At 45.2% G+C, this 24,252-nt stretch overlaps 1 protein-coding gene across 1 annotated transcript in view; it reads right to left on the bottom strand.

Annotated features, from left to right (window-relative positions):
• Positions 1 to 24,252, bottom strand: part of LOC120913648 (transmembrane 9 superfamily member 2-like) — a 62,754-nt gene that overhangs the window by 30,921 nt on the left and 7,581 nt on the right. The window contains exons 2-8 of the mRNA XM_040323762.1: positions 23,131 to 23,198; positions 13,705 to 13,798; positions 13,342 to 13,463; positions 10,729 to 10,858; positions 6,803 to 6,930; positions 2,626 to 2,737; positions 807 to 886 (exon numbers count right to left, since the gene is read on the bottom strand). Coding sequence (XP_040179696.1) covers positions 807 to 886; positions 2,626 to 2,737; positions 6,803 to 6,930; positions 10,729 to 10,858; positions 13,342 to 13,463; positions 13,705 to 13,798; positions 23,131 to 23,198 — 734 coding nt within the window. The remainder of the gene's footprint in view (positions 1 to 806; positions 887 to 2,625; positions 2,738 to 6,802; positions 6,931 to 10,728; positions 10,859 to 13,341; positions 13,464 to 13,704; positions 13,799 to 23,130; positions 23,199 to 24,252) is intronic.

Below are 24,252 nucleotides of genomic sequence, written 5' to 3'. Positions count from 1 at the left end.
CTTGCGTGTCCCAGACTCCAGCGAAGTCCTCACCTGAACCAGCTCTTTGTCGGCATTTGGAAGCAAGCACCGGCATCTTAAGGCCCCTTTCACACTGGGGCGGGAGGTGCGGTGGCGGTAAAGCGCTGCCATTTTTAGCGGCGCTTTACCGCTAATTTTGCGGCGCTATTCGGCCACTGGCGGCGGTTTTACCCCCTCGCTAGCGGCTGAGAAAGGGTTAAAACCGCTTTGCAGAGCGCATTGCTGGCGGTATAGCCGCACTGTCCCATTGATTTCAATGGGCGGGATCGGTGAAGGAGCGGTATACACATCGCTCCAAAGATGCGACTAGCAGGACTTTTTTTTACCGTCCTGCTAGCGCACCGCTCCAGTGTGAAAGCCCTCTGGCTTTTACACTGGAGAAACAGCAGCAGCCGTTTAGGGTCGGTTTGCAGGCGCTATTTTTAGCGCAATAGTGCCTGCAAACCGCTCCAGTGTAAAAGGGGTCTTACTGTGGGCAGCCAACTGACTCCTTGCAGCTTCACAGCCAGCTGTCCACTGCAAATGAGCGAGCCGTGCTGTGCCCCACGATTGGTCCCGCAGTCTCCTGGGACCTGTGATGTGTCCCAAAAGGCTTGTGGGGGAAAGAGGGGAACTTCCACCCAGATCGCAGCAACAGTCTGACTGTCAAAATCAGGCACCGCTCCCCCCCAAAAAAGAAAAACATTCCAAATGTGATAGAGGAGAAGAGGAGAAAAAGCATAACTTTCCCTTTTGGGTGACATTCCGCTTTAAATACAATCCATGGGAACTTCCCCAAGTCTTACCTGAACCACTGAATATTTGTGTGTGGCATGGACTCCAGAATGTAATCCCAACGAGATGCCCATTTATTGGAATTATTTTCCTAAAAGATGAAGAAGATCTTGTATATTAAAATGCAAAGGTAAGATGATTTTTCGAGTGGCACAGCAGACAAATAAGAACTTCAGCACTTGAAGCATCAGCTTTCAGGACATAAAAATGTTATCCTACATACATACATACATACATACATACATACATACATACACAGAGCTACGGTGAGCAGCAAGTTACACGCAAGCAAAAACAAAAGATTTTCTGTATATTCTGTGTTCCCGAGTGCCCTACTAGGATGATTTAGAATTCAAAGGCCTGCCAGTTTAATCTAGAAGCCAGTAATGGGTTTTTGAACATATACAGACTGCCACTCAATTGGGTCACCCCCTTCCCCCACCGTTGCTCCACTGCTCCTGCCCATTGAAATCAATGGGACACCGTGGCTATACCGCCTGCAATGCGCCTCTGCAGAGGTGCTTTGTGGTGGTTTTTAACCCTTTCTCTGCCGCTAGCGGGGGTAAAACCGGCCCGCTATTGGCCGAATAGTGCAGCGAAATTGGCGGTGAAAATAGCGGCGCTTTACCGCCGCCCCCCCCCCCCCCCCAGTGTGAAAGGGGCCTAAATGTACATTTATGGATAACCAATCTTAAAGTAAAACAAAACGTAATATATTGCAGCTTACCAATCATTAGGATGTGGTGGATGCAGTACTTTACTATTTTTAGGCTTTATTCCCTCTGTACTTACCTGGTGATCTGGTCAGTAAAACATCTCCTGTATTAGAGTGGATAAAGGAGCACAGGGGCACCTTTAGACAACAGCACTGTCAGTCTGGGGGGGGGGGAGGGGAGTGTTAGATGTACTAGTAACTAGCAGATTTAGATACACTAGCAAACTGAAGCTTGGCTTATACTCGAGTCACCTTTTTGTGCCTGATCTCCCGGATTTTGGGGACCCGGTACCGGCCGACCTTAGGTCCCCTGGACCCCAAGCTTTGCACACATGTAGCCCCACTCTTTCTCTACAAATATGCTGAGTTTGTTGTCCGGGGAACCTACGGCCGGGGAGCACCGATGTTTCAAACCCGGGCACCCCTTCCATAGACTCAAATGTTAAACGGTAATTTCTCCAGTGAATTTGGGGACCCGGTCAGGGTTGCCAACTTTCATTAAATTTATGAACAGTTTGTAAAATCTGTACTTTTTGCATCTGTCCTTGATTGTCCATTACGGACATGTAGCCTACATGTCCGTAACTGACATTCATTACCAGATGCAACAATTATGGATTTTACAAACTGTTTGTAAATTTACTGAAAGATGGCAACCCTGGACCCGGTACCGGCCAGTCATAGGTCCCCTCAACCCGGACCTTGGCACACATGCAGCCCCATTTCTCCTCTACAAGTGTGCAACGTTTGTTGTTTGGGGGACCTACAAGTGGGGAGCACCGATTTTTCAAAGCCGGGCACCCCTTCCATAGACTCCCATGTTAAACGTCAGTCTAGTCATGGGCACAGTGAGGCATGGGCATGGACACCCTAGGCTAGTTTTAGTGCAGCAGCTGTTCAGAAGAGACTTCACAGTGCCCAGAACGTACACAGCGTTGTGGTATAAGAAAAATACATATGCAATATTTGGTCTTTACAGGACTAGAACAAATAAAATCTGTTTAGTGATAAAGATATGAAATATTTAAAAAAAACACAAAAGAATACTTTTAATTCAGTACATTAAGATATGGCAACGTTCCACACAGGATAGCTTATAGCTTACAAATACTTACTTGAAAAGTCACTGAATATGTGTATATAACATCCAGATGGTTAGATAAGTCTTTGGGTATCTCCATTGGGGGACCCTCACATTTTAAGTCATTTACATTTGTGTGTTTATAGCTAAAAAATAAAAAGAACAAAAATTAGCCAATTGGCAATGCTGCCTACCCATTTGAATGACAAAATGGGAATCTCTTTATTCCCAGTGACTGTATAAAGAGCACTGTGTGAAGTACTACAGGTTCATTTGATCCAAGGCTTGCAATACATTCATAACATGGTGAAAGCCATCAAAATTTCAAAAGTAAGATTGCAAATTTAGGTCTGTTTCAAGCTTCCTGACGACATCAACAGTTGAAACGTACGTCAAGTAGGCATGAGCTTCGAGTTCGAGTCGAACTCATGTTCGCCTCGAACATTGCCTGTTCGGCGAACAACGAACAATTAGGGGTGTTTGCGGCAAATTCGAAAACACCCCTCCGACGCACCCTCGTACGTCACTGGGAAAGCCCGGTCTTTCCCAGTGACGTACGAGGGTGCGTCAGAGGGGGCGGGGTCACGTGACGGGTGGCTGCTTCCCCTATATAAGAAATGTCACAGCTCCAGCGCGTCATTCCGCTGGGCTGTGTCCAGCGGAGAGAGGAGCTTGCCTGCTGCGCTCTGGACGGATGGATCTTCTCATCGCTGGACCGGACCGCTGATCACCCGTCGCTGGATAGAAGACAACGTTGGAGCGGGGGGCCAGGCCGAGAGTGGATTCACATTTTTTTTTTTTTATTAATAAAGGATTTTTTTCTACGGTGTCTGTGTGTTTTTTTTTTAACTATTTACACTTCCTTCGTGAAATGGTAGAGGTACAGTGTACCCCATTACCAATTCACATAAGGGGGGGCCAGGATCTGGGGGTCCCCTTTGTTAAAGGGGTCTTCCAGATTCTGATAAGCCCCCCGCCCGCAGACCCCCACAACCACCGGGCAAGGGTTGTGGGGATGAGGCCCTTGTCCCCATCAACATGGGGACATCCTCCCCATGTTGAGGGCATGTGGCCTGGTGCGGTTCAGGAGAGGGGGGGGCCGCACTCTGTCCCCCCCTCTTTTCTGCGGCCAGCCAGGTTAACGTGCTCGGATAAGGGTCTGGTTTTTTAAATTGACGGCGGGGTTCCCCTTAATATCCATATCAGACCTGAAGGGTCTGGAAATGGAATTTGGGGGAACCCCCAGCTTTTTTATTTTTATTTTTTATGAGTGAATCATCTCTGTAATTGCCAGAGCCGACAATTCATTAGAGCCGCAAAGCCGGTTTTAAATGCCTTTTTTTCTTTCAGAAATGACACTTTGTGCAGGGACAGTTCTATGTACGGGAAACATGCGCTTTTTCACATGCTGACTTTACACCCCCCCAGGTATGAAATTTAAAGTAATATTACACTTTTATTGTTTCACTTTTAGCATTGTTAAATTCACTGCTCCTGAAAAAACAGCCGTTTTTAAAACTTTTTTTTGCATTGATACATGTTTCCTGGGACAGGACCCAGGTCCCCAAACACTTTTTAGGACAATAACTTGCATATTAGCCTTTAAAATTAACACTTTAGATTTCAAATGTTCGAGTCCCATAGACTTTAACAGGGTTCTAAAGTTCACACGAACATTTGGTGTGTTCGCAAGTTCTGATGCGAACCGAACAGGGGGGTGTTTGGATCATCCTTAACGTCAAGGCGTTCCTGGACATGTTCAGCTACTTCTGAATTTGGCACAGAGGGGGCGGTGCAACGCACGCTACACCTACCCACGAGAGTGAGACACAGTGCAGCCGGTGCTCCACGTCACATCTAGCTGTAACACACTTGATTCCTTAGTGCTAAGGTCTCAAGACTTGCACAAGTAAGCGGCCATTTGGCTTTTGTTTTTAATCTGTTTTACAATAAATTGCGGACTTCACTATGGCCCGTTTTTCTTCATTTTATCCATGCCAATTTCTTCTTTTGGAGTCCATTCCTGGTCAGTCCCATCCAGGTACCAGTACAGACCTTAGGTCACCAACCGTACTAAAGCTCCACCTGATCCTTTTTTTTAAAACAAGGGTCATGTTGGTCTGGTAAGTAGGTACTTACCTCTACGTTTCACCAGTTGACGTCAGTTTGATATCTGTTCCGTGGTGATGGTGTCTACTCTCAAGTTAACCATTTGATGCATGGACTTACCAATTGCTTATCATTTAGTGACCATTGCTGCATTGTTTGGACCTGTTTGCACCTATTTTTTGATGTTGTTATCATATAAGCACTTGCACTTTAAATCACTATTGTATTGTTGACCTTATAGTTAACATATTGTCTCACGCTAGAATTTGGAATGTATTTATCACTTACTATTAGCACCCCCTTATTACTATACACTCCCCACATTGCTAAAGTTGTTTTCACACCACTTTAGGGGAGCAGCTTCCTTAATATATTTTACATTACCATAGTGCAGAGTTCTCCATTTACTCATATACAAATACAATTTTAAATAAAATCACAAGTAAAATTAAATGTATTTCATAGCAAGGAGATCCTAAAAAAACAAAATCAAGCAATTTACTTTCATGCACAGAAAAATCGCTGAAAGAGCGAGAGCCTGAGATCTAGCAAGAAAGGAGTGAGGGAGATCCCCAGCCTGCCATGTCTACAGAAGGGCATTGAAAATCCTGAAAAACATCAATGTGGCCATTAAAGATGGACATAATTAATAAGCATGTGGAATTACTTTGGTGTATTAATTTCTAGCCTGAACGATTACACAGCAAACACCTGTATTTGGCCCCTGGATCAGATGTGAGCCTCTGTGGGGTATAGGAGTAGGAGCTGCCAGGTTCTATATTGCCACAAGTGCTTTTGACCACTCTTATTCTTTTTTTTTTTTTAAAACAATTTTTATTGTTTTTTTGACATACACATGACCACTCTTATTCAGGGGGTCATTCCATTCTGGTAAGCCTGCAGTTAGGCCACTGTGGCGATGTGGAGGTGACTCAGGGATTGAAGAGATCAACTTTCCAGTTTTGCCCTTTATTTGTGGTGGATTGCTAGGAGGACTTTACACTATTTTGTCACTGGACATTTAGGTTTCTGCAACTCGCATTGCTAAATGAATACATTTTTAAATGTCACTGGTACATGTTTTGGATTAGCGTTACACTTATTTATATTGGTTTATATTCAATACAAATATTTACTGTCCCCTTCCCCCACTCATCCTAAAACATCCCCCTTGTGTGTGCCCACAGTTGCAGCCCATGAGAGAGGAGGTATGCCGGCAGCGCTGCGGGGGAGGGAGGGGGAGCCAGGGCAGTAGAGGGAATCTGTGCTGTATAGGGTAATTCCATGCTGTATAGGGTGATTAGGGTGTGCCTGGGCACACACTGTGCGCACGCCTATGTATGCTAGTATGCATCGTCGGTGAGGTCACAGGTTGAATGCAGGGTGAATATCTTTTAAACGGTGCAAGTTTAGGAGATATTCATTTTACTTACAGGTAAGCCTTATTATAGGCTTACCTGTAAGTAAAAATGACCAAGCAAGCTGTACTGCCACTTTAAATACCACCACAAGAAATCTTGATCTCAAAAAACTATAAAAATGTTGTTTGGGTACAGTGTTGCATGACCGTGCAATTGTCATTCAAAGTGTGGCAGCACTGAAAGCTGAAAATTGGCCTGAGCAGGAAGGGGGGTGAAAGTGTCATGACATATTTGATTGGCCGACGTTTTAGTGTGTGGAAAAAACATATTGTATGGATCAGTAATGTTTGTCAAACCTTGTTTTTTTTTTCTTCTTAATATTCAATTTCCCATAAAATTAATTTTAGTGCACATAAACACAATATAGTTCCTCACAGTTTGGTAAAATATAAAACTATGCGTGGATAGATAGATAACAAACACGTCAAGCATTCTCAGTCCCGCTCTACAGCCGCTGAGATCACTTGTACATGAAAGCTGATCACTGTAATAAGGAACCAAGCTGACAGCGGCTGCCGCAGGTGTGAGTCTGCATTAATCAGTTAAAACTGATGACTTATATACACACTTTGGGCAGTACCAGTTAAATGGTTAAACCAACCAACCATAATACAAATGTACATGTATTTTGTTTACTGAATACAAAGCAGTCTGAATAGTAAGACACAGGAGAAGAATCACCTTTTTGGCTCAAGCCTTGCTGCAACAAGCCTTGCTCCATCCCAGTTTTCGTCTCTACCACTGTGATATGTGATTGTTATATCAACATGATTGAAGAGGTAAAAGGTGTCTTTCTTGTTAAACTCGTTCTGAAATGACACGTACACAGAGCGTTAAATCAACATAATTAACCTGTAACATAACAGGTTTTACCAATCGCTATTGTTGCAAAATTAAAGGGGAATTCTAGAATCTAGTATATTTTCACCCAATATCAGAAGTGCTAATCTAATGTATGATAATAATAATATCACAGTACTGTCAAGAAATTAGGTTGTCATTCATTTAAGAATTACACGTAAGGAACACTTTGATACATGTTTGACTAATAACCACTTTGTTTACAAGTAAAGAACCTCCAAATATATATATATATATTTTGCAGCGATTCTAGAGAATATAATGGCGATCATTGCAATTTATTTATTTCTTTTTTATACATTTTTATTGAAGCAAATAAGAGAATAAACATGTAAGGCACATAAGAGAATAAACATGTAAGGCACATGTTAAGACAGTTTTGTATCAAAGTGAAAAGATTATAAAATGTTGTAGGAAAAGACAAAAAATATTCTTGTAAGATAAAACAGAGTTATACGATTTCCATTTTTCTTTGATTGACATCTTATAAGATGTGTATCACAAGTGAGAAATAAAAACAACCCTATATGACATATAGGCCCTCCAGGCCATTTCATGTGGGCCTCGCACCTCTCCTGCAGCTGCAGGAGAGCTCCAGCCCTCCTCTGGTACTTCTTCAGACCCCTACTTTCAAGCAATGCATCCAGCTTCTTCCCAGCAGCAGCATAAAGGGGGGTGCACGGTTCAGGAGGGGGGGCGCTCTCATCCCCCCCTCTTTTCTGCAGCCGGCCAGGTTGCGTGCTCGGATAAGGGGTCTGGTGTGGATTTTTGGGGGGAATTTTTTTTTTTTAATTTGGGGTGGAGTTCCCCTTAAAATCCACACCAGACCTGAATTGATGGCGGGGGTTCCCCTTAATATCCATACCAGACCTGAATTGATGGCGGGGGTTCCCCTTAATATCCATACCAGACCTGAAGGGCCTGGTAATTGAATTTGGGGGGACCCCCACACTTTTTTCTTTTATGAATGAATTCTCTCTGAATTGCCGGGAGCCGACAATTCATTATAGCCACGAGTGATGTGTGCAGAGACAGTTCTAAGTACAGGAAACATGCGCTATTTCACAGGCATACTTTACACCCCCCCCCCCCCCCCCCGGTACGAAATTTAAAGGAATATTTCACTTTTATTGTTTCACTTTAAGCATTATTAAAATTCACTGTTCCGAAAAAAACTTCAGTTTTTAAAACTTTTTTTGCATTGATACATGTCCCCTGGGGCAGGACCCACATCCCCAAACACTTTTTAGGACAATAACTTGCATATTAGCCTTTAAAATTAGCACTTTAGATTTCTCCTATAGACTTTAACAGGGTGTTCCACGGCTTTTCGAATTTGCCACGAACAACCCAAATTGTTCGTTGTTCGCCGAACAGGCAATGTTCGAGTCGAACATGAGTTTGACTCGAACTCGAAGCTCATGCCTAGTAAGCAACCCAATGAGGTCTTCTCCCTGTCCCCTGCTTGTGTAAGCGTAATGGGGAAGTGGCAGTCTGAAGAGATCATCTCCTCATCACTTTTCTCTCTCCTACAGTCCTTTGTTAGCACATGAATTCTGTAACATAATCGCTTAACTCCATGTGCAGCTTTTGCCTTTCCTAGTCTAAGGTCTGCTGTACAGTGGACCGACAAGACTGATGCCAATTCATACTTGCATTGGTCGTTTTAAAACTACATTCAATTACTTTTTAATCAACACTTAACCGCATGATTTAGAGTTTATGTATATGTCAAAAGTTTAGACCGTATACAGGAGTTAAGTGCGAGTTTTAAAACTGAAGTCAGCCGATTTGCAACACATGGGTTCTTCTTTCTTCCCTCATCATCATACTAATGCAATTTTTAAGCCTCATACACACGGTAGGACTTCAAACAAACTTTCAGTGGATTTTTGTTTGAAGGGTGTTGGCCGGGAACACCCATAACATACACACGGCAGGAATTTTTCTGCAAACTTTTCCAGAATCACGTGATTTTTCTGCTCTTTACCGCCACCCTTTGGTCAACTTCTGCTATTGTTGGTTGATTTTAAAATTAGTTCTGGGCATGCGCGTTTGTACTTTGGACTAAAGTCCGATGGATTTCTGTACACACGATAGGACTTTGCACCGTAAGACTTTTGTTGCCGAAAAGTTTGTCCGTTTGCAGAGCGAACCTTTGTCAGATACACACGGTCGGGTTTTTTGGAAAACTTGCTTATTTTGAAGTTTGTTGTCAAAAAGTCTGACCGTGTGTATGAGGCTTTACACTCAACCTTTTCATTCCATACTTTATCTTAGGTCTTCATACTTCTCCATGCAATGCAGGCAGATCAAGGCTGATGGGAGGGAGAGGATCCAGGAAACAGGAAGCTGTGGTAAAACCGACATGTGATGCTGACGCTCCGTGACTAAAAAAAGTGAAATCCAATTAAGCAAAGGGACAGGCCAGGGACAAAGTTGGGAAGGAAGAAGCTAGATGATGCTGGGATTTCCACAAACAAGGATATGAGGCGAGTGCTACTTGACTTGCTGAAGGTAAAGCTGGAGTTCAGCCTTAAACTAAGGTAAATCTCATCAATGTGTGATAAAGCAATACTAAAAAGGAAAAAAAGCATGTTATAATTATCTGCTCTGTGTAATGGTTTTGCACAAAGCAGCCCCGATCCTCCCCATCTCAAGTCTGAGCTCCTCCCCCCTGCTTGGTGCCCCCATAGCAATGAGAGAGAAGCACTTTTTTTCTAGTGCGGTGCAGTGTAAGGCAATCCACCGCTTCTCACTCAGCAACAGGTAGATCAGAAGCTCAATAATAACATGCAATGCCAAGCTGCAGTTTCCAAAGCGAGCAAAGTCCTTTCTTGTATTAAGAGAGGTATGGACTCCAGAGACAGAGATATAATTTTGCCCCTGTACAAATCATTAGTAAGACCTCATCTGGAATATGCAGTTCAGTTTTGGGCACCAGTTCTCAAAAAGGATATCGGAGAACTGGAGAAAGTGCAGAGAAGGGCAACCAAACTGATAAGAGGCATGGAGGAGCTCAGCTATGAGGAAAGATTAGAGGAACTGAATTTATTCACTCTTGAGAATTAGGGGGGATATGATCAACATGTACAAATATATAAGAGGTCCATACAGTGGACTTGGTGTTGAGTTATTCACTTTACGGTCAACACTGAGGACAAGAGGGCACTCTTTACGTCTAGAGGAAAAGAGATTTCACCTCCAAATACGGAAAGGTTTCTTCACAGTAAGAGCTGTGAAAATGTGGAACAGACTCCCTCCAGAGGTGGTTCTGGCCAGCTCAGTAGATTGCTTTAAGAAAGGCCTGGATACTTTCCTAAATGTACATAAAATAACCGAGTACTAAGATTTGTAGGTAAAGTTGATCCAGGGTAAATCCGATTGCCTCTCGGGGGATCAGGAAGGAATTTGTTTCCCCTGCTGTAGCAAATTGGATCATGCTCTGCTGGGGTTTTTTGCCTTCCTCTGGATCAACTGTGGGTATGAAGTTGGGTGTATGGGATTGTACTGTGTTTTTTATTTTGTTTGTTTATTTTTTGTGGTTGAACTGGATGGACTTGTGTCTTTTTTCAACCTGACTAACTATGTAACAGCCAATGTCCCTGTCAATGTTTGTTTATTGAATACATGTGATCGGTATTGCTGTCATCCCACCACATACCAGCCTCTGCGTTGTAACACAGCAGCGGATGTGAATGTCATCTTAAAACATCCTGTTAGCATTTACCGGCATCAAAACTTACATTGATCACACAGGCATCCTTCACTCTGCCATCGGCAGTGACTGCACACCCAACAGGGAACCCTGGACTGCAGTATTTCTGACCATCCTCCACTTCATAACACCAGGTAACAGGCATATTATCAATGATCCTAGAAATATGAAAAGCATTCAGATTAGCCATAACATGCATAACACACAAAAACATAGAAGGGCAAGATTACACTTGTTTCAAAACATGTCTTTGGACAGGCTTTGTTAAAGCTCTCTGAACACCAGTTAAAGCTCCTGTCACTATATAAAATGGTTAGCTTACAATCCTTACACCTTGCTTTTGCTTTGGTGGGGGCTTCGCGGAACTTCAAGCGAGCTTTGCCATAGACTTCTATGGAGGCTTTGAAGACACTTTAAGGCAACACTAAACCTACATGGGGTTTCATTTTTTTAAGCAAAGCAAAAGCAAGGTGTAAAGAGGACTGTAAGCTAATCAATTGCAGTCATTAGATGTGGTTAGTTTTCCTTCTTTTTTGGGGGGGCTTTTTTCCTTTATTTTCACTCGATAATCCTGCAAGTGTTAGGCCCCGTACACACGAGAGGATCCATCCACTGGAATTGATCCGCGGACCGGCTCCAGCGGATAGATCCCCTGGTGTGTACAATCCAGTGGATCTGTTTCCGCAGATTTTTATCCCCTGGGATGGATTTCAAGCGGATAAAAATTTGAAGACATGCTTTCAAATCTATCCGCTTGAATCCATCCCAACGGGTTGATCCGCTGGTCTGTACAGACTCACCGAATCAATCCGTCCGAAGGGATCCCCCGCATGCGTCGTAATGATTCGACGCATGCGTGGAATTCCTTATATGACAGCGTCGCGCTCGTCGCCGCGTCATCATCGCGACACGTCATCGCGAGGGGATTTCGGCGCGGATTTCGATCCTATGGTGAGTACACTCCATCGGATCCAAATCCGCTGAAATCCTCGAGAGGATTTATCCGCGGAAACGGTCTGCTGGACCGTATCCGCGGATAAATCCTCTCGTGTGTACTAGGCCTTACACTTCCTGTCCCAGAGGGACAACACTCATTCTACACTCTGTATCTATGGAGGAGCATAGTCACCCTAAGATAGGAGTACAAAACACCTCAGCCCCATCATAAGGGGTTTGGTAGACCACAGAGGTCACAGGAAACAATGGTATTAGTAACAGTGTAGCACAAACAGAAAGCACAGAAGTTGTCAGCTCATAACATTTGTGGCAGGATCACTTTGCATTTTATGACCAGATAAATATACCATTGAACATTGTTTTTTTTTTTTTCTCTCGCAAAGAGAAGTTCATAGTTCGGGTTTAGGCCTGGTTCACATCTATGTGGGTACAGCACTTATTCATTTGAATGGGTTGCCATGCCTGCATTTACGGCAGAAAAAAATAAGTGCATGCAGCATTTTAAAAACACAGTGGCCAGGAAATAGCATGGTGCTTTTACGCCATACGATTTCCCTCCGATTTCTCCACCTGCAAAACGCGTTGCGTTTTTAGATGCATTAGTGTGCCATTAGGAAAGAATGGCAGCCTTGTAGGTTTTCAAGCAAGGCTGTGGGGATGTTTTTCAGCAGTCTGGACTGGGAAACTGGTCAGAGTTGAGGGAAAGATGGATGGTGCTAAATACAGGGATATTCTTGCGCAAAACCTGTACCACTCTATGTGTGATTTGAGCCTAGGACGGAGGTTCACCTTCCAGCAGGACAATGACCCCAAACACACCGCTAAAGCAACACTTGAGTGGTTTAAGGGGAAACATGTAAATGTGTTGGAATAGTCTACTCAAAGCCCAGACCTCAATTCAATAGAAAATCTGTGGTCAAACTTAAAGATTGCAGTTCACAAGCGCAAACCATCCAACTTGAAGGAGCTGGAGCAGGTTTGCAAGGAGAAATTATTATTATTTAGGTACTTATATAGTGCCGTCAATTTATGCAGCGCTTTACATATACATTGTACATTCACATCAGTCCCTACCCTCAAGGAGCTTACAATCCAAGGTCCCCAACTCACATTCATATACTAGGGGCAATTTTTTAGACAGAAGTCAATAAACCTATCAACATGTCTTTGGAGTGTGGGAGGAAACTGGAGTACCCGGAGGAAACCCACGCAGGCACAGGGAATATTTTTGCAAGGCACTGTATTTCTACAGAGCAACAAAAAGTTAGGAATCTCCTACAAAGTTTGGTAAAAATCCAAGTAATGTATATAGATCACCCAGGCGGAGTTCCACCCAAAAATGGAACTTCTGCTTTTTAGAACCCTCCCTCCCCCTCCGGTGTCACATTTGGCACCTTTCAGGGGGGTGCAGATATGTGTCTAAGACAGGTATTTGCACCACATTTCCGGGTATCGCACCCCTTCGCGTCACATCCCCCCCCCCCGCTGTCTTCTGGGAAACGCACTGTTCCCAAGAGAGAGCGGGGACCAGCGACGCCGAGCTACTTGCGCAATAGGGAACCGGGCAGTGAAGCCACAACACTTCACTTCCTGATTCCCTCCTAAACTGAAAGGCAAACAATTACATTTATAGGAGTTTAAACAAAGAAAGCAGTATGAATGGATGACAGATCCTTCTACTTACCAGTGATGCTGATAGTTAAGCTGGATACCCTTTTTAATGAAGTCAAGCTCAGCAGTTTTAATGTTCGAGTCATATTCACGTTTACAAACTGGCGCACAGCTTTCATTCTTGTTAAAGTGAAACTGGGGACAAAAGGAAGCCAGAAAGAATAAGACTAAAAGAATTATAGCAAATAGAATTAAAATACATGCTGTATAAGTGAAATGTTTTATCGGCCAGTTTTATAGCTGCGTTTAAACTGGACACAGGTTTAACTTGCACATAATAAAACAGACTGCATTGCGCTGAAAAGCACATAGATATATTATATCATTTGTGAAGAATATGAACATTATTGCAAGGTAGAAAAAAAAAATATATTACTATATATGGCGATGAAGCAATTCTTTCTCCAAAAAGGACTTGTCCAAGGTTTTCAGAAGGATGTTTCTCATGTTCATCCTTGCAGAAGTCAAAGCTAAATAAAATAAAAAATAAAAAGCGTAAGTTAGTGAGAAAAAAAAAAAAAAAAAAAAACACACACTTGATTTATCTCTTTAAAATAAAGAGATTTTTAATACAGCTTACCTGTAAAATCTTTTTCTTGGAGTACATCACGGGACACAGAGCGGCATTCATTACTATATGGGTTATATGGAGTACCTTCAGGTGATAGACACTGGCAATCTCAAACAGGAAATGCCCCTCCCTATATAACCCCCTCCCATAGGAGGAGTACCTCAGTTTTGTAGCAAGCAGTATGCCTCCCAAAATGGTCCTCAAAAAGAGGGGTGGGAGCTCTGTGTCCCGTGATGTACTCCAAGAAAAAGATTTTACAGGTAAGCTGTATTAAAAATCTCTTTTTCTTTATCGTTACATCACGGGACACAGAGCGGCATTCATTACTATATGGGATGTCCCAAAGCAATGCTTACAATGAGGGGAGGGAGAACATCTCCAAGACAAAAGGATTTAATTTAGAGGTATACTCAAATCATAATAAATCCAACTTAGTTGAGAAAAATAATCTTAAATTTTAAATTTAACTCAAAAAAAGAGGAGCCCCCGGAATCCGAGGGTCTCAAACTGCAGCCCGCAGCACTGCCTGCCCGAAGGCAGTATCAGTATTCCTTCTTACGTCCAACTTGTAGAATTTTGTAAATGTGTGGACAGAAGACCAGGTTGCCGCCTTGCAAACTTGAGCCATAGAGATCTGGTGGTGTGCTGCCCAGGAGGCGCCCATGGCCCTAGTAGAATGAGCCTTTAATAAAACTGGAGGAGGCAACCCTTTCAAGCCGTAGGCCTGAGTGATTAATTGCTTAATCCACCTAGAAATGGTGGATTTTGCAGCTGCCTGCCCCTTCTTGGGCCCATCCGGTAGAATGAACAGCACATCTGTTTTCCGGATCTTCTTTGTAGCTTTAAGATAGGCCTTCATGGCCCTGACAATATCCAAGGTATGCAGCAACCCTTCCTTTCTGGAAGTAGGTTTAGGGAAGAAGGATGGTAATACCAAATCCTGGTTCAAATGAAAACTGGATATAACCTTCGGTAGGAAGGAAGGATGAGGGCGGAGAACGACCCTGTCCTTATGAAAAATAAGATATGGTTCCCTACAGGATAAGGCCGCCAGTTCCGAAACTCTTCTTGCGGAAACTATGGCAACCAAAAATACTAACTTCCTTGTCAGTAAAACCAAAGGAATTTCAGCCAACGGCTCAAACGGTTGTTTCTGTAAACTTGACAGAACAAGATTTAAATCCCACGGACAAAGCAGGGATTTAACTGGAGGTTTAATACGTAAGACCCCTTGAAGGAAGGTCTTAACCAGCGAGTGGGTGGCCAGCGGCCGCTGAAACCACACTGACAGGGCAGAAATCTGTCCTTTGATTGTGCTTAATGCCAATCCTTTATCCACTCCTAGCTGGAGAAAACTTAAAGCGGGAGTTCACCCATTTAAAAAAAAAAAAAAAATCTCCCCTTAGATTCCTGCTCGTTCGGTCTAGGGGAATCGGCTATTTATATTAAAATAGGTGCAGTACTTACCCGTTTTCGAGCTGCATCTTCTTCCGTCGCTTCCGGGTATGGGTCTTCGGGAGCGGGCGTTCCTTCTTGAGTGACAGCCTTCCGAGAGGCTTCCGACGGTCGCATCCATCGCGTCACTCGTAGCCGAAAGAAGCCGAACGTCGGTGCGGCTCTATACTGCGCCTGCGCACCGACGTTCGGCTTCTTTCGGAAAATCGTGACGCGATGGATGCGACCGTCGGAAGCCTCTCGGAAACCTGTCAATCAAGAAGGACCGCCCATTCCCGAAGCCCATACCCGGAAGCGACGGAGAGGATGCGTCTCGTAAACGGGTAAGTACTGCACATATTTTAAAATAAATTGCCGATTCCCCTAGTAATAACGAGCAGGAAGCGAAGGGGGAAAAGTGCCCTCTAAGGGTGAACCCCCGCTTTAAAACTCTATCGATGGTGAACTTGCGAGGAAGCCATAGCTTGGACTCACACCAGCCTACATAGGCCTTCCAGACCCTGTGATAAATCACCCTAGAGACCGGTTTCCTGGCTCTGATTAGGGTAGAGATTACTTTCTGAGACAGACCTCTACCCCTGAGAATCAAGGATTCAGCTTCCAGGCCGTCAAATTTAGATGCCGTAAGGCAGGGTGGAGGATCGGACCTTGCGATAGCAGGTCTGGCCTTAGAGGCAGAGTCCAAGGGTCTCCCACTACCATCCTTAGGATTAGTGAGTACCATGCCCTTCTGGGCCATGCTGGAGCTACCAGGATAACTGGTATGTGCTCCACCCGGATCCTGCGCAGCAGGCGGGGTAGTAACTGGAGCGGGGGAAACGCATAAAGAAGTTTGAACTGATGCCAAGGGCAAACCCGCGCATCGGTTCCGCAGGCCATCGGATCCCTTGAGCGGGACATGAACCTGTCTAGCTTCTTGTTGAGTCTCGATGCCATGATATCCACGTCCGGCACTCCCCATTTTTGGCAGAGTGCTTGAAAGACTTGTGGATGCAGAGACCATTCCCCCGGCCATAGAGTCTGGCGGCTTAAGAAGTCCGCCTGAAAGTTGTCCACTCCTGGAATGAATATTGCCGATATGCAGGGCACATGAGCCTCTGCCCATAGGAGAATCAAGCTCACCTCTCTCTGAGCGGCTTGACTCCTGGTTCCCCCTTGGTGATTTATGTATGCCACGGCCGTGGCATTGTCTGATTGAATTCTCACCGGGAACCCCTGCAATTTTGACGTCCAAGCCCTGAGGGCTAGTCGAGCAGCTCTGAGCTCCAAGATGTTGATGGGCAACTGCTTCTCTGGCTTTGCCCAAGTACCTTGGCGAGTGCAACCATCCAAAATTGCTCCCCAGCCCGTCAGGCTGGCGTCTGTGGTCACTATCTTCCAAGCCACTGGGCTGAAAGACTTCCCCTTCAGTAGATTCTGAGGGTCTAACCACCAACACAGACTTTGTCGGACTCTTGATGAGAGCGGCAACGGGATATCCAAGGCCTGTGGCCTTCTGCTCCATGCTGACAGGATGGCTGCCTGTAGGATGCGAGTGTGGCTCTGGGCGTATGGTACCGCCTCGAATGTGGCCACCATCTTGCCTAGTAACCTCATACATAGGCGAATAGTTGGTTCTTTCTTGCTTAGAACCAGTAGGATTAATTCCTTGATGGCTTTGACCTTCCTCAGAGGTAGGAACACTCTTTGTTGTTCTGTGTCTAATCTCATGCCGAGATATTCCAACTGCCTTGTGGGCAGGAAAGCTGACTTTTCTCGATTTAGGACCCAGCCGAACCTCTCGAGGTATTGGACCGTGAGGGCCACTGCTCGCTCCAAGCCGGGAGACGAGTGGTCTATGACTAGGAGGTCGTCCAGGTATGCTAGGATCGTGACCCCTTGGATCCTTAGCTTGGCTAGGATTGGAGCTAGGACCTTCGTGAACACCCGGGGGGCCGTAGCCAACCCGAAGGGAAGCGCCACGAATTGGAAATGACGCGAAGCCACCATAAAGCGTAGGTATCTTTGATGTGGCTGATAAATTGGAACATGAAGGTAGGCATCCTTTATGTCTATGGACGCCATGAAGTCGTCCTTTTGGAGTGTGGCAGCTGCTGACCGCACGGATTCCATCCGAAATGAGCGGACCTTTAGGTATGCATTTACCATCTTTAGGTCCAAAATTGGCCTGACATCTCCATTGGACTTTGGGATGATGAATAGGTTGGAGTAGAAACCCAGCCCCTGTTCCAGGACTGGTACCTCTACTATTACCTCCTGGGAAAGTAGATGATCTAATGCCGATCTTAATGCGGCTCCCTTCTCCGGATCGTTTGGAATCCTCGACTCCTGGGGAATGCTGGCTTCCCAAATCTCTGAAAAGAGTCGCAGCCTTCCCCCCACCTTCGTGGGTGGGGGCGCCCCTTCATAAGGTTGGCTTGGGGGCTGGTTTTGCTGGTTTGCGAAACCACTGCCTTTTGCCTCTAACAGCCTGTCCTTGTGATTTGCTGTTGAAGCCGAAGTTTGCTTTTGCAGGAGGCCGTCGATACTGCTTGGCATTAGAGGGCCCCTGCCCAGGGGAATACTGTCGTTTAAACGCAGGCCCCTGATACTTCTTCTTAGTTGGCAAGAGAGTACTCTTGCCGTTTGAAATGGTCTGAATGTATTTATCTAGGTCTTCTCCGAAGAGTCGTCCTCCATGGAAGGGGAACCCTACCAGGAGCTTCTTGCATGGGGGCTCAGCCTCCCAGCTTTTTAACCATAAGAGTCTTCTCATATGGATAAGGGATAACGATAAACGTGACGCTTGCTGGATAGAATCCCTGATTGCGTCTACCGTAAAACATATGGCCTTAGGGACATCCGAAAATTCTTCTGCCTGCTGGGCAGGAATAAGTTTAAGCATCTGCTTAAATTGATCCGATAATGCTTGAGCGACCCCAATCGCAGCCACAGCTGGCTGTACTACTGCCCCTGCAGTAGTGAAGGAGTTCTTAAGTAGTGCTTCCAAGCGCTTATCAACTGGATCCTTGAACACCTGTATGTTTTCTACAGGGCATGTTAACGATTTGTTAACACATGAGATGGCTGCGTCCACTGCAGGAGTAGCCCATTTTTTGGAAAATTTATCTTCCATAGGATATAGGACAGAGAATCTTTTAGGTGGTAAGAAGATCTTATCTGGCTTGTTCCAATCTTGGAACAAAACTCCCTCTAATAGAGGATGGATCGGAAACACAGCATTGCTTTGAGGCGCCCTCAGTGAGCCCAAAGCTGAAACCGTCGATACCTGGAGATCTGGTACTGGCAAGTTGAATGCCTTATGGACCAAGTCCGACAATCCTTGAATCCACCAGCTCTCCCTCAGGGAGACTGCCCCAGACTCCTCTGTATCCGGATCTTCGATCCCTGAACCTACTTGGTCCTTGTCCAAGAGGTCGTCCAATTCCCCTGAGGAAAGGACCTCCTCTCCGTCGCTCGGGCGACGGAGATCTATTCCGCTTACTGCCCCGCATAGCTGCGGCTATCATTTTTCCCATGCTTTTCTGCATCTCTTTTAAAGAGGTGAGTAATACCTCCTCCGTGACCATCTTAGGGTTGGACTGACCCGCGTCAGCTCCAGCCCCAGATCCCGATGGCCCCAAGGCTCCCTGTGGGGAAAGCAGCGGTATAGCTTTGTCCGAGACCTCAGACTCTCTGGGGGAATCCCCACCTCTTGTACCCTCTGACCCGGATGCCATGGTACAATACCGAGGTACACCTGCTAGCTTATTGGTACCTGGGACTATAAATAGTTAAATGCCCAAACACCTGTTTGGGGGATAAAAAATGCTTCCTCTCCCCTAGATGACACTTTTTTTTTTTTTTTTTTCAAAAAAAATCTTTTTCTTTTTTTTTCAAATCTAGGAAAGAAAAAACATTCTGTCCCCCTGAGTAGTATTGCAAGAAAGACTATGAGATGGAAAAGAAACAGCCTATTCCTAGGCTTGAAAACAGTCTTCTGAAGACTGCAATATTCTTTCTGGCCACTGTGTGTCCTCGGCGCCCCGTGCTGCCGCTCTGGTCTTTCCTCCCCAGTTCCAAAGTATTGAATGGAACAAACAAGGAAGGGCCGCCCCTTCCTTAAGCCACTGACCCGCCCTTCCCCCCCAGCAATCTCAAACAGGAAATGCCCCTCCCGACAGGGGGGGGGGGGTTGGGAGGAAGGGACCTCTCTGCTCCAGCAAACTGCAGCCTGGAACCACGAGGAGGTCAGCGTTTTTGCCTGCTTTGCAGGCTCTGAGGAGGAAGACTGAATGGAGCATCGCCTGGAGGCTTGCAGGTAAGCACAGCTCTCTGACACACACATATACTTTTATATCACACAGGCCCCACTCAATGCTTTTCCAACACTACAAGGGAGGTCACATCTTATGGGGAATAATACATATAGAGCCATCCTATCTTTATGATATGTGACTAGTTTGCCAGATGCAGTGCATAACTTTAGGCATGTCCCCTGTGACCCCCCAGAAAAAACCTGCTAAGAACCAAGTTCCGCAAGTTTTCCCCTCACTTACCTGCTCCATGCCGCAGGACTTTGCCAAGCAAGAGGCCCAATCTTCCCCCATCTCGGTGGGGATGTCTAGACCTTCAGGCCCTGGGTTCCTATGAAGGATCCACTGTCCTGGGCCCATATAGCACCCTGGCAACAGAAAACATTAGGCACCCAAAGGTTTTCCAAGTTCTGGGCCCAGGGTCCAGCTCTCTAAAAAGAAAAGCATTATGGGCTATACCCCAAGGGTTTGGGGTCCGGTTACTGACCACTTTAGCGCTGAGGCTTTTTTGGACAGAACCGGTTAGCTCACCTAATCCCAAGGATGCGGAGGCAAGCTAAACCATGACTAACACCTAAGACACTGGCGTAAAAACTGAGGTACTCCTCCTATGGGAGGGGGTTATATAGGGAGGGGCATTTCCTGTTTGAGATTGCCAGTGTCTCTATCACCTGAAGGTACTCCATATAACCCATATAGTAATGAATGCCGCTCTGTGTCCCGTGATGTAACGATAAAGAAATCTAGTTATCCGGGGCGACCCCAACTTCCTGTTTGAGCTGACAACGCAATGCCTTAGCCACACAAATCCCAATCAGTGTTGTCAGCCATGTCTGATGTATTATCGAGCGCTGCCTATCCCTGCCCCTCTCACACACACACACAAATGAATTTCCTTACCAACAACACTACTGCTGCCTTGACTGCCAAGAGATAAAAAGGGAAGGAACTCGACATCCTGAGCTAACAGAAGTGGGTAATGCGGGGTGTCCTTCAACCTTTCTTGTAATCCACCTGCTGGCTGAATGTGGCACTGGTGATGTATCAGGGCCTCACAGTGAATACAGGGAAGACTATACCACCAGTACTTCCCCCTCAGATGGATGTCAATAAGGCAGACCTAGAATTCTAAGCTGGAGTTCTAGGAAGTAAAAGGAAATAATTCTGCCCTTGGTTCTGGGTTGGAACAGTAAAATAAAAAAAATGGCCAGGCTGCAATATGTGAGTCTATGGATGCACACTGCCCAGCTTAAGTGTGTGCCTGCACAAGTGCCACCTCAGCACACAGCTTAGCTTGCCAAGGGTCACTCAGAGAAGGAGGAGAGGAAAGTGCTGAGGGAACTCAAAAGAGGAAGAAAAAGGCCACTCTGTGCAATATCATTGCAGAGAGCGGGTACGGTGTACGGTGCTTTGAAAAAGTATTCATCCGCCTTGAAATTTTCGACATTTTGTTATGTTACAACCAAAAACATAAATGTATTTTATTGGGCTTTTATGTGATAGACCAACACAAAGTGGCACATAATTGTGAAGAAGTGGAATAAATAAATATGTGAAACGTGTGGCGTGCATTTGTATTCAGCCCCCCCCCCCCCCCCCCCCGCCCCAAGTAAAATCTTGTAGAACCAATTGCCTTCAAAAGTCACCCAATTAGTATACAGCAAAGGGCGGATCGTGGTGCCTGTCCTGCCCTGTCACAGATAACTGATAGTATATGGTAACGGATTGAATCGGGGCTAAGAATATTAACAAGCATGTTAATATTCTTAGCCCCGATTCAATCCGTTACCATATACTATCAGTTATCAGTGACAGGGCGGGACAGGCACCATGATCCGCCCTTTGCTGTATACTGATAGGAGCGGTGCTGAACGGATGGCCTATTTAAATCCTCGTCTGTTGTCGTGTAACCACGCCCTCTGTCGAAGTCCTATGACGAAACGCGTCAGTACGTGGCTTCTACGACGCCAGGAAGTGACACTTGCGCTCCACCAGAGCCTCGTCTGCAACCAGGAAACGCTGTTTTCCATTGGAATACACCCGGTCAGCACGACTCTCCTCCTTTTGCCGGAGTTGGTGATTATATGCGCCTTTTATCTATATTGATTGTACGTGCATAAACTTAAGGGTATTTTCTCTGTGGGGGCTCCTTTTATCCATTAAACGGAATTACGCTATTGGCTTTTTTCTGTGTTTTGTGCTTAATTTGGAGATCCTTAACAGATGATCTTGATTTCCCGTGTTATGAAGAGTAGTATCAGTCTGGAGATATACATACATCGCCTTGCTTATTTAGCTTTCCGGTGAGTGCGTACCCCAGAGAGGGATTTTTTGTCCCACGCGGTGTCTTTGAGAATCCAGGTGGAAGGTGCTTGCTATCTGTTCGTTTTTCATACCCTGCTATCAACGGACTTTTCCTCTTATCACACTGCTACACTCTATCATTGATGCTGCACTAAGTGTAGAGGTGGTATCTCTTTTGGGATCTACACTGAATTTTCCACTACCAGCGCTGTTTGTGGTTTTACTATTTTGGACATTTTTGTGCTTATATATTGTTTTACCATTTTTATACATTTGATTTTTATTTAAACAGCTGCTCTCGTTTGATGTCGGACTGTGGCTTACGGTAATATATCTACACTTTTATTTGTCATTTGTATGTGTCTGGTATCCAGTTTGTTGCATAGCCTGTCCATTCAGGCGCCGGGAGGTGTATTATAGGCCTACGATACACCCGTTTATATATATATATATTAGTGCTGTCAGTTAAACGCGCTATTAACGGCGTTAACGCAAACCCACGTTAACGCCGTCAATTTTTTTATCGCGCGATTAACGAGGCGGCGTTCGGGGGTTATACCGGGATGATGCCTGCAGCCGCAGGCATCATCCCGGTACCGTTGTTTAGAGCGGGCGATCGGCTATCCAAACATAACAACCGATGCGGCTAAAAGCCACTCGGTTGTTATGCCGGAGGAGCGGGAGGGGACATCCCCCCCCCCCCCGCCGCCTTTCGCCGCTCTGACCGGGCCTCCCGTCCCACCGGGAGACCCGATCCTCCATCCGGCGCCTTCTGTGTCCAGGCGGAGACGGACACTAAGCCGTAAGCGGCTTTGATTCAGTCTCCGCATTGAAACCACGGAAGCGACGTCATGACGTCACTTCCGGGTTTCTCGGCTGCCAATGGCGCCGGATTTTAAAAAGTACACAGTATTCAGAATTGCCGTTTTCGGCGATCTGAATACTTTGAAGTGCAAAGGAGGGCTCGGAGGTCTTTTAGACCCCCGATCCCTCCATAAAGAGTACCTGTCACCACCCATTGCTGTCACAAGGGATGTTTACATTCCTTGTGACAGCAATAAAAGTGATCAAAATGTAAAAAAATTAAAAAAACACAATTTAATATTATAAAAAACATATGAACAGAAAAACTTTTAAAATATAAGTTAAAGCTGTGTGGAAGAGTCTTGGCACTTACCTGTCGTACTCATATGGCAGAACCGATTCTACAGAGTCCAGTCGATTTACGAAGAGTTGAATTACTTCCTAAATAAAATATCAAGATTTGAGAAAAATGATTTAATCAATAGAGAAATTTAAATAATGCAAACAATACACAAGGCGAAGAGATGATACAATAATAAAAAAATAAAAAATCTATTAACATGCCAACTAGCACTTCATAAATTTCAGTACCTCATGGCTTTTCCTTTGTGGTACGTTTTGTCATTAGTGCACTTTACTTTACATAGAAAAAAAAAAAAAAAAATTGTAACACATTACTTAAGAAAGAGTCAGTTCACACTGCTGTGCTGTCTGGCATCGCATGCGATTTGCACCGCAAATCACATGCAATGTCTGTGCAATGTGAATTTGCATCGCATTCGGACCAAACTCGCACAGGACCCTTTTTTTGGTCTGCAGCAAAATCGCATCACATGGGACGGGTGTTCACGACCAGATTTCTGTCCGAATTTGAAGTTCACTCTGCGATCTGCAAACTGATTTGGGGGTGTCCTTAGCTTTCCATTGATACTCCCAGCAGTTTGCATAAGGCAGGGTGAACTGCCTGCGAGTTGTATGCGATGCGGGAACCACTGGATTTGCAGGGTTCCTGCATTGCTGCAGTGTGAACCAGCCCAAACAAAAAAACACATTCTTGGCACCCCTCAGTGCACAGGAGTTACACTGTTGCAGCCAATCAAGATGGTGAAGATGTTGAACCCAGAAGGAGGGAGAGTGAAAATGTGAGCACCGGTGAGGGAGCGACAGAAGGGGAGTTTAAATTGAGATTTTCCTAGCTTGTGACGGAAAACAGTTATATATCAGACAGGAGGCTCATATCTTATGCCTCTTTCTTTCTGCTCACAGCAAGAAATTCAGATAAGTCTATCATTCTCAATTATTTTACTGCTTAAGATTATTTATTTTGTGCTGGGATATTGTCTGCTGGGACTTGTCTCCCGCTACATTTCCCGCACGAGATTGTATTTTATATCCCCTTGGCGATATACACCTCATTACAGGTCGGCGCCATTTTAAAACCTCTTGGCGCCTTCCTGCGATTTCCTCTCAGACACCGCGCGCTTCCCCTTTGAGC

Source organism: Rana temporaria, chromosome 9 (genome assembly GCF_905171775.1).
Source record: "Rana temporaria chromosome 9, aRanTem1.1, whole genome shotgun sequence".
In the NCBI taxonomy this organism is placed as follows: Eukaryota; Metazoa; Chordata; class Amphibia; order Anura; family Ranidae; genus Rana; species Rana temporaria.
The sequence above is the reverse complement of the archived record's forward strand: the minus strand, read 5'-3'. Positions and strand labels throughout refer to the sequence as shown.